Source organism: Kwoniella dendrophila, chromosome 4 (genome assembly GCF_036810415.1).
Source record: "Kwoniella dendrophila CBS 6074 chromosome 4, complete sequence".
In the NCBI taxonomy this organism is placed as follows: domain Eukaryota; kingdom Fungi; phylum Basidiomycota; class Tremellomycetes; order Tremellales; family Cryptococcaceae; genus Kwoniella; species Kwoniella dendrophila.
In genome coordinates this window covers 481,742-505,492 of record NC_089479.1, presented here as the reverse complement: position 1 = coordinate 505,492, position 23,751 = coordinate 481,742, and the positions used below count along the sequence as shown (strand labels likewise).

Below are 23,751 nucleotides of genomic sequence, written 5' to 3'. Positions count from 1 at the left end.
TTTATCTCATTGTTTTACGTCATTTCTTCTGCACATGCATACAACTTAGATATACAAATTACTTATAATATGTTTGTAATACAGATATCGCTAACAAAGATCATTCCATATCAACATCACTATCCTCTTCTAAAGCTTCAAGCATCCTTTCCCTCTTTTCTTTTTCTTCCTGTTCTTGTTGAGCTGACTTGGGTGCTCTACTTCTCAAACTTCTGGTCATGCCTGAATTTGTGGATGCGGCAGCAGGAGGTTTACGGGCAGGTGGTTTAGCCCTACTTCGTTTTGGAGCAGGTTTTGAAGCAGATTTAGATTCTCCTCTATTCCTTGTAGACCTTTTAGGCCTTTCTTCTGTCTCTTCTGCATCTTCCTCATCATCTATAATGTCCACCTCACTTAGTTCATCTACTTTCTCTTCGTCGGATTGTGTATCTGCTTTTCGCTTCCTAGTTGATCGAACGGAAGCTCTACGAGCTGGTCGTTGGATTCTGGTTGAATTCGTTGTATTATTTCCATTCTGACCATTTAGTCGAAGCGTGATCCGGGTCGTTCGACCTGTTGATGGTAGAGGAACTGGCTGTGAAGCTTCGAATCCATCCTCAGGGCTATTTTCTTCTGGCTGGCTGGCTTCTTCCCACTCTTCTATCTCAGACGCTTGTTCCTCTTTAACAGCTTCCGCATTCTCCTTTGCACTGTGATTTTGAACATCCTGCCCGTGTTGCTCGGCAGGAGGTGTCGGTTTAGATTGTTCATCATGTGGGATTGGTACATCTTCCATCTCTTCCTCTTCCTCACTCTCGCTCTTTGGAGTAGATGATTTCCCTCTGACCTTTTCTTTCCAATTTGCATGACCTTGTTGATGTGCTGCGGCCAGAACCGAAGCAGCCGATTTCTTCTCCTTGGTTGCAGTGTCATTTGATGCAGTCACAGGATCCGCGAGCGGGTTGAGAGCAGACGTCTCATCAAGCTATTATGTTGTAGTTAGCCAAGAGTATCTTACGGTCAAATAACTCAGTCACCAACTGACCTGTTCACCTGTTCCATATTCAGCTTGTAACCTCAGTCTCACTCTCAAGCCATTGATAAGCTTAGCCCAACGTTTCAAAGCCTTCTCTTCCTTCTTCATTCGTTCTTTCTCTTCAGCGGCAGCAGCAGATTCAGCATAAGCCTAAGACAGCACTTTGTTAGCTTAAGAGACTTCCACTTGAATGTTCACGCTCACATCCATGACCATTTCTTCCATATCTTTTGCTACAACGATACCGTTAATTACAGGAATTGCTCGTTGTTTCTTAAACTCGAAACCAGTCTAAACGATAAGGTCAGCTTCGGGTATAGTGCTACCACAACTATTGAGCTTACACAGGCCTCTGCGTAGCTGATATCAAGGTTCTTAGCGACCTTCGCGATCCCTTTGTCTACATCAATGTCGTATAGTCAGTTGCTAGTCTATATTGTTCCTAGCATTCGTTTACTCACATGGCAAATGGACAGCACCAGCGGGCAGCATAGAAGGAGCATAAAGATCGATGTTTCCGAAGGAGTTTTGCGGTATGACACCCTAAGAAGCAATCGATAATCAGCTTACCTATTTCTATATACGTAAGATGAAAAGGGCTTACATCTTTGATGGGAGGGGGGATATACAACTCTGTCTGGTAATCTGCATATAAACCCTGTTGAATTGCTTCTCCAGTTTCTTGCACTGCCAATTCTTGAGCACGTCGCTTTTGTAAGGTTACAGCCCGCTGTTTGACCCATTTCAAAGGCTCTTGCTTATCTTTTACTCTCCGTCCAACTCGCATCCATGTTTCTGCTGTTTTGCAGGTTAAAACATTGGCTCTCCGATATACAGGTTCTCCGCGGAATCTACCAATCTCTCGTTTAGGCTGGATGATCTCCTCTCGCTTTAAATGACGTTCAAGTACATATCTGTCCAGGACCTGTATATTAGTCTGATGTTGCATTATAATATAGCGTCAACTCACATTGGATGATCCTTGAATCCACTCATATGCATCGGCATACCTTCGGAATATTGACTGGTCTCTAATTCCGCATCTTCCAGCTCGTCCCGATTCTAACACTCGATCAGCTTACACACTCATTCACCACAAGGAAATCAATGAATCATACTCACGAGGCGATAAGGTCTAGACAAAAACCCCGTTACGGTTTCCCACCAATCTGGCTCATCCTTTTTAGCAGGAACTCGCAGCTTGCTAATTTTTGCACCAAAGTTCTTCGTATATCGTAAAGTCACATCTCGAGCAAATCCATCTATTCACTTAAATCAATTTCTTATATCCTTTTGAGAAAAAGGCGAGAAGAATCACTTACCCTCCTCGAATGCAACGACATACACCATTCTGATAGGACCACTATCTGAGGTCGGTTCATAATGGTTCTTCTTCCTTATTGTACCTCTAACCGGGTCTACAGGTATCCACCTTTGATCAGAACGACTGAAAATTTCTACCCAAAATACAGGTGGTTGTTCGGAAAGGTCTATGTATGGGAAAAATCATTAGTTTATTTTGGTTAATGACCATGACTGAACATGAAGGAGCTCACCCTTCTTTACCTTAGATTTTGGCTTTGAAGGTCTACCGACGGTCTGGGGAGCAGGCTTTGGCGCTCTCAACCTATACAGATCTGTTGGATCTTGTAATCTCCTTGTTCCAGCAGCTCTTATATTATTTTTGCGTTCTTTTGTTTCTTCTTCGCCACCAGGTATAGGTACTTCTTCAAACTCATCTTCTTCATCCTCATCTTCATCCGATGTTGGTCCCATACCTTGTCTACTAGCGACTGTACGTCCACCCCTTCCAGCTCCTGTAGGTTTTTTCTTATGGACAACTTTCTCAGCACGCCAAGGTACAGCTTGAAGTGAGACTACTAATCTAGCACCTAAGCCACATGCACGAGCTAAAGCTACAAATAGTTGAGCAGATATATCTCTTGACCCTTCTTGCTGTAAAGCCTTTTTCATTAAACTATTGACTGATCTCAATTTCTCGGATCCAGAATCAATTGACATTCTGTCCAAAGCATCTTCCCTTTCTTTACCCTTCTCTTTCGACGTTGCTAGATAATGACCAGGAGTCAAATCGGCCCTTGTAAGTTTAGGTAATTCATCGATTATTTCTTGTATTTCGTCCCAAGGCCTTGTGCGTAGTCCTAATGTTGGATCTGAAATATCAAAAAATGATTGTGACCACCAGGTGACAAGGTCCTGTAAGGCATCAAAGAAAAGTCGAGAACGTTGAGCTTTATCAGGGAAACGAGAAGGCGGTATATTGAATGCAGCTTGTAATGGATGAGGAAGTAGTGACAGTAATCGTGCCTGTGGAATCAAAGTGAATACGACATACAGCCAGAAGGACGGAATAACTCACTTTGAGTAAAGTGTTACAGCACCATCTGTTCCGTATCCTTGTACTTGCTAGTAAAGCTATAACATGCATTTTATGTATCTCTAGTCGTATTGCTCGGTCTTTTGAGGTCATGGGTTTTCTACGAAACTGTCAGCCTCCTACCACTAAGTCTGATACAGCTATGTAAGATAAGCTTACTTCCTTAAGGCTAAAGCTATTCTCTTCGCCTTTTCTTCTGCGGTTTCACCACCTATCTCAAGATGGATAACTCCGTCATTTTCACCATCTCCACTCTCATCATCGCTATCCCCATAACCTTCTAAATCATAGTCTATACTTGGAGCTGTAGTATTTGTACCTGGAGTATTTCCTGCTGTTATATTGCCTGTAGTATTCGGTGTACCAGGATAGGGTGAAGAAGGTCCAGCTGCAGAAGGTATCGGTACTTCTTCGAAATCTTCTTCTTCGTCTTCATCATCAGAGGATATTGTTTGAATGGATCTAGGCACAGATGATTGTTTGGCTATATGGATACACAGATTTAGTTTGAGTTATCTGAGTATGAGAATGCACCTACCCTTTCCTTTACCCTTTTCCATCAACGATATGACTTCTGCACTAGGTGGAGGTGGGACATGTCTTTTGATACCATTTACGGGGGATTTAAGAGGTATCGGTTTCTTGATCGGTTTAGGAGTAAGTTTAGGATGGGTTGATGGTCCTGCTGGAGGTATGATCTTCTTATTCTTTGGTCTTGATGCTGACATGGTTGTGAATTACTAAATATATGATGGCAAAGGATGAAACATCAAATCATTAGCTAAATCTGGTTGTTTTCACTCCTGTACAGTAGTAATTTATGATCTGTTGACATTTTACTCGTATCTTTCATTTCGTCATACTCCTCTCATTCACCTCCGAGAATCCGATCGGTCCAGTCAACCGTATAAGTTCGGAGCTTTGGCTCATCTCCGTGCCGCACACAACTCACCAAAACATCATAAAATGTTGAACCGGTTGACGCGACTGTGACATGAGTGGAGGTCCATCAGAAATCATGGTCAAAGAACATCATTTTTTTTCCTCTTTTCCTCTTCCTCTTCCACAATTGTCAAGCGTCTTAGACAAGCCAGCTAACGAGAAAGGAATTTGGGCTGCATCGGCTTAGCTAGCTGTCTGGGATAGTATAAAATGTAAGACAGATTGGCGATATAGCCCGTATAGTAGCTGACTTGCTTCTCAGGGCGTCCCTGAACAAACTTGCTATCAGAGGTATCAGATCCTTCGATGATAAGCATGTGCAAGTCATTGAGTTCTATTCGCCTTTAACAGTCATTGTAGGACACAACGGAAGCGGAAAGACTGTGAGCTTGAATATCAGTGAATTTTGAAGTAGCTTACGTTTGATCCCTTAGACTATCATCGAATGTCTCAAATATGCTACAACAGGTGATATGCCTCCGAACACTAAAGGGGGAGCTTTCGTACATGATCCCAAGGTAGGTCGCCAAGACTGTCATTCCGATAACTCATTCTAATGATCCCCTCTCGATCAGATAACTGATAACATTACTCTACTTAGATGGCCAATGAGAAGGAAGTTAAAGCGCAAGTGAGACTTCGGTTCTGGAATGTAAACCGACACAGAATGACAGCTACAAGAAATCTACAAGTGACAACGAAGAAGACAGGTGCATTGACTATGAAGACTCTTGAAGGTATCTTAGCAAAGACTGATCCAGATGGAGGTGAAGGAAAGGTGAGATACCATAGGATGTCTGTTCCCTTACTGAAGAATCAGCTAACTTTTTGGAATATCCAGAGAAATACCATTTCCACAAAATGTTCAGAAATGGATGAGGAAGTACCTTTGTTATTAGGTGTATCAAAATCGATATTGGAGAACGTTATTTTTTGTCATCAAGAAGAATCCAATTGGCCTTTATCTGAACCCGCAGCTTTAAAGAAGAAGTTTGATGATATATTCGAGGCAACGAAGTGAGTTACAAGCTTGGGTTTCCACATATAGCTAACGAAGTTCTCTCGTAGGTATACTAAAGCTTTAGACAATATCAAAGCTCTTCGAAAAGAAAGGACACAGGAGTTGAAGGTAGACAAGGAAAAGCTGAAATTCTTGAAATCAGACAAAGATAAAGCGGAGCGAGTAAGTTCATCTGTTCATGCTAAACAATCTTCCTAGTCTGTTATCTAGTTCAGCTCATAATGTTTACTGCTTTTCTGTAGATGCGTAAAGACCTTCAAGAATCTATAAATCTAGAAAACTCGAAGCAGACTCAGTTGGAGAATTTCAAAGAACGACTTGAGCAAGTGAAAGGTCGTAATGCAAACTTCTACAATGAGGCTCGAGAATTCAGGGAAATCTTCGAGAGATCTGAAAGTTTGCGAGAGAAGAAGCAGATGTACGAAGATAACAGACAGCACGCGCTGAGTACAATGAACCTTATGAACGGTAAGTTGACCTATCATAAACGTAAAACCGGTCTCATTGCTGATGAACGATTATCCAAACGCTCCAGAGAGTACTGATGAGTTGCAGCATATGCTCAATAATTTCGACGCACATCTTCGTTCAATCGAGGGTAAGAGAGCAAATCAGGAGTCGCTGAAAGAGAAGGAAGAAGGTGTTTTGGAGGAGTTGCGTAACAAGGAAAGAAGCTTAGCTACTAAACAAGGTGAACTTCATGGTAACAGGAAGGTCAGCTGACTTTTTTTGTCATGATCTCAGGATGATAGCTGATACATGGATATTATGTAGCTATATCAGAAGAACTTGCGAGAAAGGGAAGCTGCTGTTCGCGAGATTGCCAAAACGCATAACTTTGCTGGATATGATTATTCACCTTTGGAAGACCATAAGATCATGAGTTTTGTCGAGAAAATGCACGAGTTGGTCAGGAAAGCGGAAAGCGATCTGAAAAAGTTGCAAGTGAGTCAGATGTCTCCACCTGGCTTCACCCGCAAGGGATATCAGCTGACTCTTGAACCAGGCTGAAAACGCACGGAAAGAGCGAGAACTTCAAGCTGAACTTGATAGACTGTCAAACACCAAAGCTTCTGCTTTAGCTACTAAGCGAAGTAAACAAGATCAAATTGTATGTCTACATTTCAGCAAGTCATATTATTGTACTAAATTGCTTTTTACAGTTTAAACTTCACGATAAAATACGAACATCAGAAGCATCCTTTGATTCCATCACGTCCCTTGACGCTGAAATCTCGATACTTCAAGGCAAATTAACCGAAAGCGAAGAGCAGAAAGCCCGATTGGAAGCTGAAACTCGAGATTCGAGATACGACGAACAAATTAGGGAAAAGTCAATGCTTGTTAGACAGAAGGAAGCAGAAAGAGACAAGATAAATGCTGAACTGTCAGCTTTGAACAGACAAGCTGATTCTAGAGCTCAACTGACCATAAAAAGAAATGAAGTGGGCGGTAAAACTGCTCAAGTCGAAAGCAGGTGAGTTGCATATCGTATACGATTTTTCGACACGATTCGTGCTGATAATACTGCTTAGTATTGCAACTCATGCAACGAGATTCATGGAGCTTGTAGGAGCTGACATTGACGCAGATACCATGGAAGATAAGATTGCTCTTGCTTCTGGGTGAGGAAACTTAGCGTTTGCATTTCTCATGTCGAATTCCGAAGTTAAGCTCACTTTACACTCCAATTTAGTCGGAAAGATAGGGAATTGCACGATGCTGAGGCAGCGTCAGCTGCAGCAAATCGAAATGTGTCACAATTACAAACCTCCCTGAATATAGCCAAACAAACTCTCAGGTCCAAGAAGGATGAACTCAGTCGTAAGTCTTCAGTCAATTCAGAAGGAGCAGGCACTAATGTCTTCGATTATACACAGGGTTGGAAAAGTCCGTGAGAGACGGTCTGGCTGCTGCTGAAACCGAGAAAACTTCAGTAGACGAAGCTGTCGAAGAAGCCACAGAGGAAGTTGATTTCCGAAGAGAGTGAGTTATTATTCTTACATTCCCTAGACCTCAAGTAGCTGATTATCGTCATTGTAGTCAAATCGCCAACGCTCGGCAGAACAAAGCTCTATGGGAAAAGTTCTCACAGGTTGCCAAGTCAAAGCATAAATGTTATGGTTGTGACCGAGAGATTTTGGCGGATCAAGAGAGGACTATTAATCGATATGTAAGTGGTCTTGATGACTGTGGCAAGCGGAGTGCATTAACATATCAGCACTATACAGGTGCAATCACGTATCGACTCTTACTCACCTGAAGGTTTGAAAGAGTACAGAGATGAAGAGGAACAATGGAATGGTGTTCTACAAGCGTTACGAAAACTGCAACCCGCTGTCGCTCAATGCGCTGATCTTCGGGAAAACGTTATACCAGCATTGGAAAAGCAAGTGCAAGAGGAAAGTGAAGCATTAGAGAAGGTCCAAGAGGACGTGGAAGAAGTAAGCTGCCTTTGAAGCAAAAGCTCCAACAGGTCAGCTTACATGTTTCTATATAGGCTAAAACCAAAGTTCAAAGAGCTAAATTGGCTACTCGAGATCTTCAAAACCTTAAATCTGCAGCTGCACTAGTATCAAGAACTATGACCGAATTAAAAGAACTCAAAACCGATATAACTAGGCTAGAAAGGGATCTGGAAAGTACTGGAAGTCTGAAAACTGTGGAAGAAGTTCAACAAGAGGTTGATCAGGTATCCAATGAAATGTAAGCGGTTATATTTATATAAAACTCTGTGTACATCTGACAATGTCGCTTTGTCACACGCAGAAAAAACCTGTCTCGAGACCAGCAATCGCTCAGTGCCGAGAAAGAGCTGAAGACCAATGCTTTGCGAAGTGCTGCTGATGACATTGGCCGGAAAACTCTTAAAATGGGAGAATTGAAATCACAACAAGAACGAAGACTTAGAGAAGAACAGGCTTTGAAGGAAATGAAAGAAGGTTTGGAGGCATTGCAAGCTGAATTGAAGGTAGGTAGCCTCATCCAATGACAGATTGATACGGTATTTGAATTGACCGCTTTCCTAAACTGGTAGGAACTCGATACATCGGTGCAGAATGCTGAAGCTCCTTGGAGAGAGAAGAATGAAGCTCTGAATAGATACAGAGCTGAAAGGCAAAACTCAGAGAATGACGCAGGTCTCCAAGTAGGACTATACCAATCCAGTATGAGTGAGATAGAGAGTAAACACCGAGCATGTCAAGCGTAAGTTATCTAATAGATTGCACATAATCATCACGACAACTCACTGGTCTGTTCTCCTTAGGTACATCGCTGAAGGAAATGACCGACAAATCCGGGAGGTCGAGACTTCGTTATCTGACATCAAGCGAGAAATTTCCGTTGCTCATGATGCAAGATCAACAATAGAATCGACTATAGCTTCTTTATCATCTGAATTATCAAAAGCTGAATCCCTGAAAGGCAACATTAGCAATAACTTGAAATACAGAGATGACGGAAAGAAAATTGCAGATGTAGAAAGGGAGCTTGAGAGTCTTGACCTAGAGTCTGCCGCTAAGAGTAGAAAGGAATTTAGTGAAAAATATAGGGATATGATGGATGAAGAAGAAGAAGTTGGTGGAAAGGTCAGTGTGTCTGGATCGGTCATTATACCATCATTGTCCCGATGACTGATACTATGGGTTCGAGAATAGGTTCACTTATATAACGGTCAATTATTGGAAATGACTGAGAATCGAAAGAAGACTGAGAGAACTCTCAAGAGTGATTATAAAGATATTGATAAGCAGTTCAAAGATCAATTGATCAAGACTAAAGTATGCCTGTACATGCTTCAGCAAGGCCATTGAAGGTAAAATGGCTAACATTGTATTCGGATTATAGGTTAGTGAACATGCAAATAATGATCTGGAGAAGTACGGTAAAGCCTTGGATAAGTGAGTAGCTGTCTTGAGCCTGATGTCCGCCGAGAGCAGCTACTAATGCCTCGATAGTGTAATTCTCAAATATCACTCAATCAAGATGGATGAAATCAACGATACTATCGGACACCTGTGGAATAAGACCTACCAAGGAACTGGTAAGCTTTCTAAGGCCGTGTGTGTTCTAGGACCTTTAGCTTATCGAGCTCAATATAGATATTGACGGAATCCGAATCGTTTCTGATCACGATGAGACCAGCTCCACATCCACGAGGAAATCATACAACTACCGAGTTGTTATGGTCAAGAATGATGTGGAACTCGATATGAGAGGAAGATGTTCAGCTGGTCAAAAAGTCCTTGCCAGTATCATCATTAGGCTGGCTTTAGCTGAAAGTTTCGGTCAAGGATGCGGTGTTTTGGCTTTAGACGAGTGAGTGTCTCTGGACAGCTAGCTATCATACATCTGGAGACAAGCTAAAAGCCTTGATGTTATTCCAGACCTACGACAAATCTCGATCAAGAGAATATAAACGCTTTGGCGGAAGCTCTGGCAGAGTGAGTGCACCTGAGCAGCTAACCGTTTCGCATTAGAGGAGCAAAAATAGCTGATCTTTCTGGACACGCAGGATCATTCGAGAAAGACGAAGACAAGCTAATTTCCAATTAATCGTTATCACTCATGATGAAGGATTTTTACAAAGATTAGCGGCTCATGATGTGTTGAGTTACTACTGGTAAGTGTCGACACTCCGGAAGATTGAAGCCTCATACTAATATTGCATTCTAATAGGCGAGTATCACGAGACGCTTCACAGAAGAGTATACTGGAAAGACAACGAGTCGCATGAGGGGTACGAGAGTGAATCTCACACTTGGAAATTCCTCGACAACGATAGGTTTTGTACATGATGACTATTTTAACGATTATGCTATGTTCATGTTGTGTATTTTATGCATGTTTATATGATTTTAATGTTTGTCTCGAATGCCTCCATTTGTATTTCTGAACCTGACCAGCCTGATTCTGACCCCTGATGTGAGGTCATGGTCTAAGACCAATTACAACCATTTTTCAGTATCTCCACAACCCTTTCTAAACCTTTTTCATCTTCTTGATCAAATGTACCTAGATCAGTTGAATCTAAATCTAAAACACCGATAACTAAATTTTTATCATTTCTTAATGGAATTACAATTTCTGATTTTGTTTCACCATCACATGCAATATGACCAGGATATTCTTCTACATTTTCAACTACTAATGTCTTTCGTGATAAGAATGCATCTGCACATACACCTTTACCTTTTATTGGTGTTATTGATAAACATGCTGGTCTACCTTGATATGGACCTAGAAGTAATGGTGAGTCGGAGTTTGAATGGGATGCCGAGGAGTGAGAAGGAGGATGTAGGTAGAAGCCTAGATAGTGAACCATTGACATCATTAATCAGGCCAGTGGTGTTCGGTATCAGGTTGAGTTACAACACTTACCACACCAATTTATTACTGGATGTATACTTTCACCGCCATATAGAGAACAAGCTAAATAAGAATGATATAATATAGCAGAAGTTTGAGCTAAATTCGTGACCTAGATACAGAACACACATCAGTTCATAAGCATCCAGTCAATATCAACGTATTATAGGAGTGATCCTCCAATGTGTTGAATTTGACCTACCCAATATCTTTCACCTTCTAACAATGCCTCTAAATGCGTTATAACATGCTCGTAGAATTCCGCCTTCCTGTTTGACATAAGAAAGTCAGATTACATCTCGCTCTCATTATCCTTAGCACCCTTTTATCCATGACTTTTCTGCCCTCTAAGCGTCTCATGGAACTTACGTTGATATAGTAGACGGTATATAACTCGAGTCTGCGTGAGGCATCTTGATGGATTCCAATTGATTTCTCCGACAAAATACTGGATGGGTTACGAGTTTTTTCTCCTCTTGTTGAAAAATACACTTGAACCTTGCTCTTTTCTCAGTAATTAAGCAATATGTTTAATCTGTGCATTGATTCATCTATTTATATACATCTCCATCCCTGCATCCCACCTGCAATGTCGAAATATTGGCTCATTTCCAACTTTTTGGCTTATCAACCTCGAACTTGTAAACAGTGATTCACCTCCACTTCTTTATTTACGTTACTTATTTAACCTATATATCGTTGTAATCAAGGGGCACCGCTCAGCACTGCCGGGTATGTGCATTTGTAACAAGTAACAACATGATGATGAGCAAAAGGTTATTGATGACGACAAGATAGCTGATTTTTGACATTATCCTTATTTCTCATATGATTAAATTCAAGTAGATATCATCACCACAAGCAAAGTATCTTAATCCTCGAAAACCGTTTCATTTGCCTCTGTTCTGTTCCATGGCATCCGTAACCTCCGCATCTGGCCCGTCAGCACCTCAATGGCGTTCATTCACGTTCTTCGATGTGAATGATGTGAAAGACAATGATGATTTGGCTCAATCTCCTAGGTCGATAAGGGTGAGCAAACTTCTTTCCGAGCAGATTGAAACAGCATCCATGGCGTTGAGATGCAAAGAAATACATTAATAATGCTAAATCATTCACATCGTCAGTCTCTAACCCAACCATTAATCTTAACTCCTACTTCACCAAATTCACCTCTAAACCCATCATTGATAATATCCTCGTCAAGTAATATAACGATACTAGATAGACATTTTAATGTCGAAAGGACTTTCAAAGCATGGGAACTAAATGGAAGAGCTACAGCATTGATTGAAGCTGGAGGATTATTGTTGGCCATAGGCGAAGAAGATGGAAGTAGATGGCCTGTATTGAAAATATGGGATTTAACAAGAGAGGAAAAGAAAAAGCCTACAACGAAAGAGGCTAATGGAAATTCTTCTTCCCCAAAAGAAAGAGAAAGAGGACCTATATTAGTTAGAAATACTAGAATTCAACATGGACAAAGACCACATCCTGTGTCATCAATAGCATTAACATCAAATTTATCACATTTAGCAATTGGTTTAGGTGATGGAACAGTTTTATTATATAAACATTTATTACAATCTTTGACTACATCACCCACATCTTTAAACTCTTTACCAAAGGCAAGAGTGATACATGAATCTAATGAACCTATAACTGGATTAGGTTTTCGTGAACCAAATTATTCCTCTTCTCCTACTTCTCATCAGTCATCTGGTAGCTCAAGCTCAAATATCGGCATATCTTTGTTCATAGTGACTACAAATAGAATTTTATCGGCACCTGTATCTGGTAATTCAAAAGGAAGTTCGAGTGAAACTAGAACAATAGATGAATTAGGTTGTGGTTTAGGTTGCGCAATTATGGATTGGAGAAGAAAAGAAATGATCGTTGCTCGAGATGAAGCTATCTACTTGTATAATAATGAAGGTAGAGGTGCTTGTTATGCTTATGAAGGTAAGTTCCCAATGAACTCAAACATAATTCATCAATATGCAGTGACCAAATGATCTCATACTGCTTTCAGGACCAAAATCGTCTATTGCGATATATCAGCACAATCTAATCATAATATCTCCCCCTTTCTACCCTTCGGCCAATTCAGCTTCAGCTACAGTACGTCATTACGTTTCGAAACAATCAAATATTACAACCAGCTCCAATGGCGTATCGAACACTTCGACAAGTGACATTTCAAAAGTAACAGTATTTGACTTACAGAATAAGTTGATCAGTTATAGTGGAACTTATCGGGACGGTGTTAGGGAGGTGTTTTGCCAGTGGAATGGTATTTTCGTTTTTGGTGGTAACGGCAAAGTGAGTAGTCATCTTCCATTCGGAACCCTGACTGCATAACATATTACCTGAATACTTTTCATCAGATGGCTGATCAAACGTATCTGTTTTATTAGCTTACAAAACTTTCCGAACACACCACTTCGGCTAAACTTGCCGTACTATATCGAAGGAATCTCTTCACATTAGCAATCAGTCTAGCAAGGTCGCAGGGGCTAGGGGAAAGTGGGATAGCTGATATACATAGAAGATATGGTGATTATCTGTATAGTAAAGGCGATTATGACGGAGCCATGGGACAGTTCGTGAAGACTTTGGGCAATCTACAGCCGTCCTACGTGATAAGGAAGGTGAGTGCTGAGTTTCGAGTTATGGAAAAAAGCATTCTACCGGGCAGAGGAATCTGATACTTGCTTTACTACTTCCGTTGTAGTTCCTGGATGCTCAACGTATACATAATCTCACTACCTACCTCCAGGAGCTACATTCCCGTGGTCTGGCAAATCCCGATCATACCACCTTACTGCTTAACTGTTACACCAAAACTTCTGATAGAGCGAGATTAGACAGCTTCATCAAGACGGAAGCTCGGAGATCTGAGATATCTGGAGACGATGAATTACCTTTTGATCTAGATACCGCTATAAGGGTTTGTCGACAAGCTGGATTTTACGAACATGCTACCTATTTAGCTAGGAAATTTGGCAAACACGAAGAATACCTTAGGATACAGATAGAGGATGCTGGTGAAGTTGGGGAAGCTTTGAGGTACCTACGAAACCTGGGACCTGTAGCTGTGAGTTGTTTGGCTTCACCCAGGGCACACAGTAGATTTGGCTGATTATGGTCCTTTGTTAGTGTGAAGAGAACATGGTTCGATATGGTCGAACACTACTTAACGCTGAACCCGAAGCGACAACCGCATTATTAATTGATTTGTGTTCGGGAGATTTGGGAAAGAAGAAAGTCGTGACACCTACTCTTGAATCCAAACCCAATGGTAACAGCACAACAACATCTTCAGCTCCAGCCATGTTATCATACCTAGGCTATAATCGAGTGACGGGTCTTTTCACTAGCGATTCGCCTGCTGCTACTCAATCACCTGCTCAGACTGACGGAGCCCAAGATCAACCCAATGGGGAAAAGGGGGATACACTGAATGGCTCAGGCTTGAATGCGGCGGCAAAGATACACGAAGAACCAAGTTATGTTCCACCTTCACCACGGCAATATTTCGCTCATTTCGTCGATCATCGAGATTTATTCATAACATTCCTCGAATCTGTTGCTTCAGCATTATGGAATCAATCCCTTACTTTACCTGCACCTAAATCATCGATATTTGTACCAAGACCAATCCAGGATATCGATACTTCGTTGATCGAAGATCCAATAATACTAGATCAAAGAGCAGTCTGGAATACGCTTTTGGAGTTATATTTAACTTCTATACAATCAAACAATGAAGAAATGGTCAAAATCTCAACTGAAAAAGCATTGTCATTGATTTCAAATGAAGAACTACCTTATGATCCAATGCATGCTTTGATATTATGTTCAACCAATGAATTTGTTGAAGGTATGATCAAATTATGGGAAAATTTAGAAATGTATGAAGATATAATAAGATTCTATATGACGAAAAATCAGACTGAAAAGGTTCTGCAACATCTAGATCTATACGGTACGATAAATCAACCTGATAATTTAGATTTATATCCATTGGTGTTAAGATATTTGAGTTCTTCGCCATCAATTTTATCAAATCATTCACAAGAATTACATAAAATATTGAATAAAATTGATGAATTACAAATCATACCTCCTTTAACTATAATACAGATTTTAAGTAGAAATGGTGTAGCTTCAATAGGTAACATCAAACAATGGTTGAAAAGTAAAGTTGAAGAAGATAAAGAACAAGTTGAATCGGTAAGTTAGCTCAATATTCATTTCTCTTGAATTTGTGCAATATAATATATCGTGATAACAAGTATATCAATCGTTATGAAAACTGAATCTAACCTATTTTACCTCGTAGGATAAACATCTAGTTGAATCTTATAGATCAGAAACCCTAACAAAGAAAAAGACGATTCAAGATTTGTCCAACGTTGATCAACCTGAAGTTTTCCAAGTTACGAGATGTGCTGCATGTGGTGGTCAATTAGATTTACCAAGTATACACTTCATGTGTAAACATAGTTACCATCAAAGGTAAGTCAAGGGAAAAACCAATTTGAGCTCGTAAGCCCTTTCACTAACGATTGGATTTGCGCAAACACAGATGTTTATCAGACTCGGAACCTGAATGTATACTATGTGCAAGACAACATAGTGTCATACGTGAATTACGTAGAAATCAAACTCGTTTAGCGGATAGACATGATTTGTTTATAGATGAAGTTAAGAATTCAGAATCTACTGAAGGTTTCAATATTATTGCTGGTGCTTTTGGTAGAGGTTTAATGGGTAAAGAACAGGCTTTAGATGATGTTGTGTGATCATGATCAAGAAGTGTATTGTAGGCGTCTTGATTATTGCCGCAGAGCGGATCACGCATAAATGCAGACGATATTTAAGGGCTGAATTTCCGTGCTTGAGCAGGCGAAGACCGAAAGCACAATACATTGATCATCATGCATGATAACGTGCAATCCAAAAATAACAACTTGTATGAACTATTGATGCCCACAAGCAAGATTGCAAAGATCCTGTCGTCCAGCTACGAGCATTGTTCAGCTGAAAATTGGAGAAGCATTCAGCTCATACTTCATGTCAATGTCATTTTGAGGTGAACTTACCCATGTCTCTATATCTTTCTTTTCTATCTAAATCGACTTGCTCCAATCTCTGATAATATCCTTTAGCTTCTTCCTTCAATTTCTGCTGATCCCCTTCAGAGGTGATAGAGTATTTAGCTGATAGTAAAGTATAATGTGCTAATGCATTCATACACCCTAATGGATTATGTCGACATGATTGAAATCAGTAAAAGAAAAGGCAAGATTATAAGATACACTTACATTTTGAATCAGGTTCAGCTTCATGCAAATCTTTGATATTTTTTATTTCTCTGTTCAGAACCTCGATGGGCGGTTCTGTTTCCCAAATTTGGTCAATTTCGATAAACAATTTATGATTACGCGAAGCAAATATAGTGTACATAATATAGACTTACCAGAACCAATTAACCATCTATGATATAACCAGCCACTTTGATCTGCAGGATCAGTCCATAAAGCTTGAGTGACTAGATCGAATTCTGTTTTCGCAAGCAATAGTTAGTTGATATTCAATATTACTAAATATTAGATAGATCAAATTACTCGTTGAGTATAACTTACCTTCGTCTTTAGTTTTACGTATCTTGTCTTCAGAAGTTTTCTCTTTTTCCCAAATTGATAACAGAGTTTTAGTTCTACAATGCCATGCAGAAAAATTTGAAAAATTTGATTCTATTTTTGATTTTGTATATTTCAATTCATCACTTAAAGGTTTTTGAGTTGGTAGTGATGATAAAACGTATCTTCTATAATCCCATGCGTGGACTAAAATTCGAAAAATAATCAAAAATAGATGTATCAAAATCAGCGAGATGCTCATATTGAACAATCTGATTAATCCAAATAAACAGCAGAAGCAGAAAAAGCAAAAATGAACTTACAATTTCTAGAATCAGCATCTAACATTTTTTCAACTAATTTTAATTCACCTTTCCAAAACTCTTCTTTCCATTGTTTTGTACCATCTGGATTAGTAGGTACAGATTTTAAACACCATATTCTGTGATTCCATATCCAATATACTTTTGGATGTACTAATAAATATGATGTAGTCAATTTTAAATCTGATTTTAGGTAAAATACAACTTCTTCTGGTGATCTGTGAGTCAGAAACGATAGATATCATCAATAAGTGACTCATTATGGATCGTACCATAACACCCAGCTTGAGTATATAGTTGTTGTCACTTACAGAGAAGGAAACAAAGATAATAGTATATTACGTCTGAAATTCCATATGGTGTAGAATTCAGGATTTAAGTCAAGTAATTTAGTCGTCTGTTCCAGAGATTCAGTCGTATAATCCTTTGATCGTTTCTAGAAGGAAAGTCGATTAGTTGACATTGGACATGTGCTTCAGTGATATGTCACTTGCACCTCACCCTACTCAGTACGTCTTGTTCCAGAGCTAAATACGCTTCTATCTTACCCTGTTCCTTCAATCTCTTAGCCTCTGCTGCTTGAGGTGTTATCCGAGTACGTTTTATGCCGTGCTAAAATGATAGTTTCGTTAGCATGGCTATTCCTGGATTCTCTCTTCCACATACGCACCATGTTGCTTCAATGTCAATATTCTTATATGTCACTTAGCAGATCATTGATAGCCTTCGACTTCAACATTTTAAGCTTCTTCGTCATCTTCAATATCCCATGTCTAACTTATACTTGATTGTTGTTCATAGCGAGTGGAGGTAGATGTCAACTAACTTACGTAAGCTGTGACTTTGGTTCGAAGCTGTTAACAACCGAAATATGTCAAGATATATCTGTCTTTTCTTCATCTCTTTTGTAATTCACTCTCATTGAAAAACACACAAGACACTTTCTTGCTTTTGCCAGATACAGAGTGGATTAAATCAAGATGACAGAGTAAGTAGAATGATCGTCAACATTTACTGTCCGCGTGCTATATCACTCACTAATATGTTTTATAGATATTGGGTTTCGAAAAAACAGTATTACTGTAAATACTGTAGTATATATATAAGAGATGATGCTCCTGTAAGTGACTAAAATAAAGCTCTAGATATCTTAGCTACCTGCAGACAGTATATGTGCCTAATATGTTGAAACAATATCTTTCAGTCTCGAAAACAACATGAAACAGGTCTTAAGCATATTGGAAATGTTGAAAGGTATATTAGGGATTTATACAAGACTGGATCGATGGCGAAGAAGGAAAAGGCAGAGAATGAAGCTGAGATGGCAAGGATAGAAGCGGTAAGCCATCGAAATTCGTCGTGATCAGATGGCTTGAGCTAAATTATAATCTTGCTTAATTCTGAATAGTCGGCGGCGGCAGCTTATGCAAACGATAAAGCATCTGGAGCTGTTGGAAGCTCCTCGACATCAAAACCGTCAATCCTACAATCATTACCTTCATCTTCTACTTCGGCAGAAGCTTCCATAGCAGCTGCAAAGGCGAAAAACAAGCCCACGGATAAATACTCGAATTACTCTACAGCTGAATCATTAGGTTATAAAGAGGTAAAAAGTCAATATGAAATTGATCAAGAAATTAAAAATTCAGTTGGTCAACCTTCATCTTGGGAAACTATCGAAGTACTTCAATATACAATATCAAATGCACATGAAGATGAAGGTGAAGGAGGAAAAGAAAGTTTAGCCAAAAGAAAATTTAGAGAAGAGACGGAAGAAGATGAAAATGAATCATTCAAGTTCGAATATAATAAAACCAAAAAAATAAAAGATATCTATGATGATGATTGGGATCCAAAATCTGCTTTAAAAGGTTTAAAAATAAAGAAAAAGGAAGAAAAATTAATTATAAATCCTAAAGATATTAAGGAAGAAGAAAACAATCGAGGATTAGATAGGAATCAATGGACAGGTAAATTAGAATTAAATGCTCCTTCTTCAGCTTCTACGAGTAGTAAAACAAAAGACGGCTTAGAATATCTTCAAGGTGGTGGTTGGATCAAGAAAGATGCCGAAGATGATGACAATGGTATAGCTGCAGACCAGGGGAGGGTTAATGAGGTGGATAAGGATACGAAGCCAGATATAGCTATCACCAATAGTGAGACGGTACAACCTGTAACGGTTGAGGCAGAGCCCCAATCTATACCGGAGCCAGCTGCTGCTGTTGGAGGTGGAAGTATGTTCAAGAAACGTAGACCACCTCCTTCATCGAGAAAGAAGTGAACACTTAACGAGAGAGCAGATCTATGTAATATCTCTAATTGTGTATTTGTTGTACAAAGTACTATTGTAACAATATAACGACATGTGCCACTAAGCATATATGCATACAATCGGAAACAAAAGCAATGATAACAAATGATAATAAACTGATGTTTTAAAAAGCCAAAAGCCAATCAAAATTTCCTCGATTTGATAACTTTTGAAATACCAGTTTTTTCACCTTTATATTGTGACCCATAAGCATTTTCACCACCTTTATATACAGATCTTTGTGAAGATAATTTCTTTTGAGCTTTTTCATATTGTTGTCTCTTTTTAACTCTTGGATTTCTACCACCTTTAGATTTTGATCTGTTAGGTGTTAATCCTCTATTTTTTTCAATTGCTCTTGTTAATCCTCTTGGTCCACCTTCATTTGTTATATCATCATATGATGCGATAGCAGTGCTAAATTGAATTCAAAGAGATCAGTCATTTCTTCCTTAAGCTGTTCTAACACATCTCCCCAAAGATACAAATCCAGGACTCACAGTTTATCAGCTTGATATTGATCATTTTCAGCATCTTTAGCATCTTTTTCTTCTTTTCTTCTTCTTTTAACTAATTCATAGTAATCTCCTGTATCATCATCATCACCAGTTGCATCTTCATCGTCTTGGTCTTTTCTAGATCGTTTGTATGGTCTCGAAACAGAATCTACATCTGCGTCTACATCCAGATCTTCTCCTTCAGGTTGAGCAACTTGATTTCTTTTTAAAGCATCGTCTCTTGATTTTCTTTTATCTCTATATGGTAAATCTTCATCACCACCCATTCTATTCATTCTACCTTGTTCTCTTCTTGCTAATGTAGAATTAATTTTCGATGTATGGAAAGCTAAAGATTTTTTACGCATTTGTTTATCTTGATAATCTGCTGATTGTAATGAAATTGAATCACCTATAACATCATCTTCTGAATTATCATATTTATTATTGTTTTTACTTGAAGAAGACGATGAACCGATAGCGCTACTGAAGAATTCTGGTTCGGCTAAAGGTGTGAAAGCAGGTGTGGATTTGGCGGTGTTGGAAGATGATTCTGCTTTTGACGATGTTTTGGATTTCTTTTCTTTCTTTTCTTTCTTCTTCTTCGATTTTTCCTTCTTTGAAATCTCCACTTCATCCAAAGCAATATCATCTAAATCTAGCATATCATCATCATCATCTTCATTATCGACTGATTTCGAAGTTTTGGCTTTCGATTTCTTGGATCTTGATTTTGATTTTTCAGCTAATTTAATCATTTCTTTTAATTCATCCGCTTCATCATCGTCTTCAGCATCTTGAAGTAAAGCTTCCAATTCACCTTCTTCTAAACCTTCTTTACCCCATAAATCATTACTATCATCCATCTCATCATCATCTTCCCAATCATCTTCATTTTCTTCATCTTCATCTCCATTGGTATTTTGCATACGTTTTAATAATTCTAATTTACCTTCTTTCAACTCCTCATCATCTTCGTCTTCACCTAAACCCATTCTAGGATTCAGGTTGAAAGCTCCATCTGAGACTGAACCAGCAGCGAAATCTAAATCTTCCAACATCGCTAAACCTTCTTTTAATTGTAATAATCTTGGTATTATATTAATTTCTCCATCGCCTCTTTCAGATGGTGGAAGTGACGATAAATGTATATAAAATGCAAGTGTTGTAGCGTATGTAAGTAATGTTTCTGAAGGTGAGTCACCAAATAGAATAAGTAATAAGTCATTATTTTCCCTGCTACAGCATTATATAGGGAAAATAGGCTAAACTTACGATAATGTAACCAACCTAAACCTTTATGCAATTCGCCATCACCTTTCTCGTTTTCCATCTTTTTGATACCTCTTGAAGTTTTTTCTAATTTTTTAACTATTAATGGGAAATCTCTAGCTAAAGCAAGTTTAACAGGTTCATTAGATTGCAAATGACGAAGTAATGTTTGAGGATCATTTGAATTTGGTAATGCAGGTTTTGGTACAGATTGTGGTTCAGCTTTTGATTCGGTTAGAGGTTGAATTGATATACTAGAATTAACAATAAAATACTATGTTAGTCATAAGAACAATGTTGAATTAAAAAGGTGATGAATAACGGATATATAATTTGGGACATACGATAAATCATCATCATCATCTTGAATCAAACCGAAATCTTCTAAATCTAATAATTCTCTTGATTTCTTTTGTAATCTTTTAACTTCTCTTTCTTCCATTTCTCTTTCTTCTTCTCTTTTTTCATCATCAATTTTACCATCTTCTTTTTCTCTTCTATTTGATGGTTTACTATAGTATTGTCTACCCCAATTTTCATCATCACTATCATCTTCACTATTGTCATCGCTATCACTCCTACCAGAAAGATCTTCGTCTTCATCTGAAGAAGATTCGATTGGTTTTCCAAATCTACCTTTACCATTTAAGTCTATTTTTTTCTTTTCTTTACGTTGTTTTTTCTTAGGTAAATCTTCTTCACCATCATCATCATATTCTCCTTCATCCTCGATTTCTGCTTTTTTAGATTTTTTAGGGATTTTTAATGATAAGACCTCTTCACCTTCATTAGCGTTGATATCTTCATCGTCTGATTCATTTTGATCATTGAAAGATATTTGATCTCGCTTAAACATGACTGGATGATAGTAGCGGATGATGTCAGCAGCAATACCAAAAGTTTCCATGAGCTAAGGATCTCAACGGTCTGGCACTACTTGATGCGCAGGGCAACCGTGTATGATGTAAATAGATTTTACTCACAATCATCAACACTTCCAGGTTCAAGTGTGTCTTCGTATTTATCAATTTTGTTGATTTTAGCTCCTGGGGCAGCCGCAGGCTTTGAGCCTGATGAAACTCCTTCTCCCGTACGCTTCTTTGCCATCTTGAATATCGTTGTTATGATGATTTCAGCTTAGCCGAAGTGAAGAGAACATTCAAACGTTGAAATAGTTAATTCAACAACATGGAAAATGAGCTCTCACCTACTGGTTTTGAACTTTTGGTGGCAAGTCACGTGATAGCAAAGAATAACGTGGCGATTTCTGTACCAATACGATTTATTCAAATAATCATGTAGAACTGTATATTACATGCATGCATTATGATACTGAGTCTATGTCTGTCTACCTGTTTGACCGAATAATCGCTTGCTAGAAATAATGGAAAATTTTCATCAGCTTTTGGTATCAGCGGAACCTAGCTGAACCGGAAGCTGAACTCACACTAGAGCAGGTGTCTGTATTTCCCCTTTCCCGGTTGTAGACCACATTTCTCTAGGCCAATAATCCTGTAAGAAGACGTATGTATGTCCAGCGAGTATACCAATCTGTATTGAAGCATGGTCAGCCTTTACCATGTTGCACGGATGTGAAAAAGCATGAAATGCATGACATAAAGCCGATACTTACAATATCACCTATAGCAGCTTGAAATCCACCTTGTAACAACCAGGAAAATGCAACGAGACATAACGGTAGATAAGGAGCGGTAATTCTGAAAGCGACTCAATCAGTAACTTTACTTCATGTAGCATGATTGAGTCTGATGATAAAGATGAACATACGTTATCACGCCAAATAAAGACATTTTGATTGAAGGATTTCTTCTCGACCAAATATAAACTAAAGCAAAGGCAAGTGACGATGATAAGAATGGCATTGTTAAAAGAGGTGATATTATCTAGAAGTATTTAATAATGTCAGCTATCTGTGTTTGCAGCAGACGTTGACGGCTAACATTCTAGCTTACAAGAAGGAATACACAGCATAGGAATAATAACCAAACGTAATCTGCTCTTTTATTTGAGAATGAATTTTCTTCTAGCAATCTCGAATATCGCATTCTGACAATTTAAAAATAGTCAGCTCGGGATGCAACTACAGAGCGGTTCATCGAGGTGACAAGATTGCAATTTGACGAGAAAACTTACATGAAGAACATATGAAATGCCAGATCTAGTGATAATGGACCGAAATATAGGAAAGTTGTGATTAGTCTCCATACCTAGGTTGAATGGACTTGATCAGCTATAATTCCAAAGGCAAAGCGCAATCTGTAGCTGATTTACCTGGCCATTTCCTATGGCAGCTTTCCATGAAAAGTATAATTGTAGTGGTGCAATGACTTGACATTCCTGATTGTTCAAGGTAGATAGTCAGTCTGCTGTTTGTTCACCTCGTAAGAAAAAGACAGCTGAGATGAGAAGAATCACACTCACCACTAAAACACTAGTAGCTAATGACGCTGCCACCCATACTCTCGTTACAGGCGGTATGTCCGTTATCCATTGTTCGACAGGTTGAGCCATTCTAATCTTGCTTTTGTCCTTAAACTATGATAGTGACGTGATTTCTGCGGGACAACCTTTTTATTGTCGATTGGAATCTTGTGCTGGGCCTCGTTCGATCGTAGGTCGACTAACAAAACCCGTGCTGTATGTTGAGGTATTTAGCTGAATGTGGAAATGCAGAAAGAAGAAACAACGACAAATGTAGAATTACAAAGGACTTGATAAGTGGAGGTTGAATTTGTTATTGTTGGTTGTACTCTATGGTGAAGTGACGTGACGTGGCGGAGGTAGGCGGTCAGTAGTGGCGTAACATAATATCCGATATGATATGCCATGTTCTTCTGCAAACAACGTCTTTCGAATTCTTTTATCTCTCATTATATCCATGCCATTATCATTATGTTATGGTATATATATGATGACAAAATGCAAGAAAA

General features: G+C 39.0%; 8 protein-coding genes across 8 annotated transcripts; 3 read left to right on the top strand and 5 right to left on the bottom strand.

Moving 5' to 3' along the window:
• Window positions 1–100: 100 nt before the first annotated feature.
• L201_003322 (uncharacterized protein) lies at window positions 101–4,141 on the bottom strand (the record flags this gene model as incomplete). Its single annotated transcript, XM_066219077.1, has 13 exons — window positions 101–964; window positions 1,025–1,165; window positions 1,220–1,306; window positions 1,360–1,415; window positions 1,477–1,558; window positions 1,620–1,929; window positions 1,986–2,077; window positions 2,138–2,277; window positions 2,338–2,505; window positions 2,572–3,343; window positions 3,396–3,513; window positions 3,573–3,897; window positions 3,952–4,141. The coding sequence occupies 13 exons, from the start codon at window positions 4,139–4,141 to the stop codon at window positions 101–103; spliced, it is 3,345 nt and encodes a 1,114-aa protein (XP_066075174.1).
• A 266-nt stretch (window positions 4,142–4,407) lies between these two features.
• Window positions 4,408–10,114, top strand: L201_003321 (uncharacterized protein; the record flags this gene model as incomplete). Its single annotated transcript, XM_066219076.1, has 27 exons — window positions 4,408–4,484; window positions 4,618–4,738; window positions 4,790–4,873; window positions 4,957–5,133; window positions 5,197–5,372; window positions 5,424–5,538; window positions 5,619–5,844; window positions 5,912–6,090; window positions 6,151–6,321; window positions 6,383–6,487; window positions 6,540–6,853; window positions 6,912–7,001; window positions 7,073–7,200; window positions 7,257–7,362; window positions 7,420–7,549; window positions 7,608–7,820; window positions 7,877–8,082; window positions 8,146–8,347; window positions 8,414–8,583; window positions 8,645–8,966; window positions 9,036–9,158; window positions 9,226–9,278; window positions 9,336–9,421; window positions 9,480–9,696; window positions 9,765–9,821; window positions 9,893–10,000; window positions 10,057–10,114. The coding sequence occupies 27 exons, from the start codon at window positions 4,408–4,410 to the stop codon at window positions 10,112–10,114; spliced, it is 4,014 nt and encodes a 1,337-aa protein (XP_066075173.1).
• Window positions 10,115–10,315: 201 nt separating this feature from the next.
• Window positions 10,316–11,159, bottom strand: L201_003320 (uncharacterized protein; the record flags this gene model as incomplete). The annotated part of the gene is made up of 4 exons (XM_066219075.1): window positions 10,316–10,686; window positions 10,759–10,858; window positions 10,949–11,015; window positions 11,116–11,159. 4 exons carry the CDS (start codon window positions 11,157–11,159, stop codon window positions 10,316–10,318), a joined length of 582 nt encoding a protein of 193 aa, XP_066075172.1.
• A 499-nt stretch (window positions 11,160–11,658) lies between these two features.
• On the top strand, window positions 11,659–15,554 carry L201_003319 (uncharacterized protein; the record flags this gene model as incomplete). The annotated part of the gene is made up of 8 exons (XM_066219074.1): window positions 11,659–11,778; window positions 11,874–12,708; window positions 12,779–13,068; window positions 13,164–13,397; window positions 13,481–13,843; window positions 13,906–14,982; window positions 15,092–15,267; window positions 15,338–15,554. 8 exons carry the CDS (start codon window positions 11,659–11,661, stop codon window positions 15,552–15,554), a joined length of 3,312 nt encoding a protein of 1,103 aa, XP_066075171.1.
• A 280-nt stretch (window positions 15,555–15,834) lies between these two features.
• On the bottom strand, window positions 15,835–17,390 carry L201_003318 (uncharacterized protein; the record flags this gene model as incomplete). Its single annotated transcript, XM_066219073.1, has 8 exons — window positions 15,835–16,010; window positions 16,077–16,151; window positions 16,232–16,315; window positions 16,398–16,601; window positions 16,718–16,935; window positions 17,029–17,153; window positions 17,219–17,329; window positions 17,388–17,390. 8 exons carry the CDS (start codon window positions 17,388–17,390, stop codon window positions 15,835–15,837), a joined length of 996 nt encoding a protein of 331 aa, XP_066075170.1.
• A 369-nt stretch (window positions 17,391–17,759) lies between these two features.
• Window positions 17,760–19,001, top strand: L201_003317 (uncharacterized protein; the record flags this gene model as incomplete). Its single annotated transcript, XM_066219072.1, has 3 exons — window positions 17,760–17,837; window positions 17,922–18,056; window positions 18,126–19,001. 3 exons carry the CDS (start codon window positions 17,760–17,762, stop codon window positions 18,999–19,001), a joined length of 1,089 nt encoding a protein of 362 aa, XP_066075169.1.
• A 173-nt stretch (window positions 19,002–19,174) lies between these two features.
• Window positions 19,175–21,907, bottom strand: L201_003316 (uncharacterized protein; the record flags this gene model as incomplete). The annotated part of the gene is made up of 5 exons (XM_066219071.1): window positions 19,175–19,448; window positions 19,532–20,717; window positions 20,804–21,054; window positions 21,145–21,658; window positions 21,784–21,907. 5 exons carry the CDS (start codon window positions 21,905–21,907, stop codon window positions 19,175–19,177), a joined length of 2,349 nt encoding a protein of 782 aa, XP_066075168.1.
• A 231-nt stretch (window positions 21,908–22,138) lies between these two features.
• On the bottom strand, window positions 22,139–23,332 carry L201_003315 (uncharacterized protein; the record flags this gene model as incomplete). Its single annotated transcript, XM_066219070.1, has 8 exons — window positions 22,139–22,175; window positions 22,248–22,351; window positions 22,434–22,518; window positions 22,589–22,704; window positions 22,774–22,867; window positions 22,955–23,028; window positions 23,093–23,158; window positions 23,243–23,332. The coding sequence occupies 8 exons, from the start codon at window positions 23,330–23,332 to the stop codon at window positions 22,139–22,141; spliced, it is 666 nt and encodes a 221-aa protein (XP_066075167.1).
• Between the last annotated feature and the right edge of the window lie 419 nt (window positions 23,333–23,751).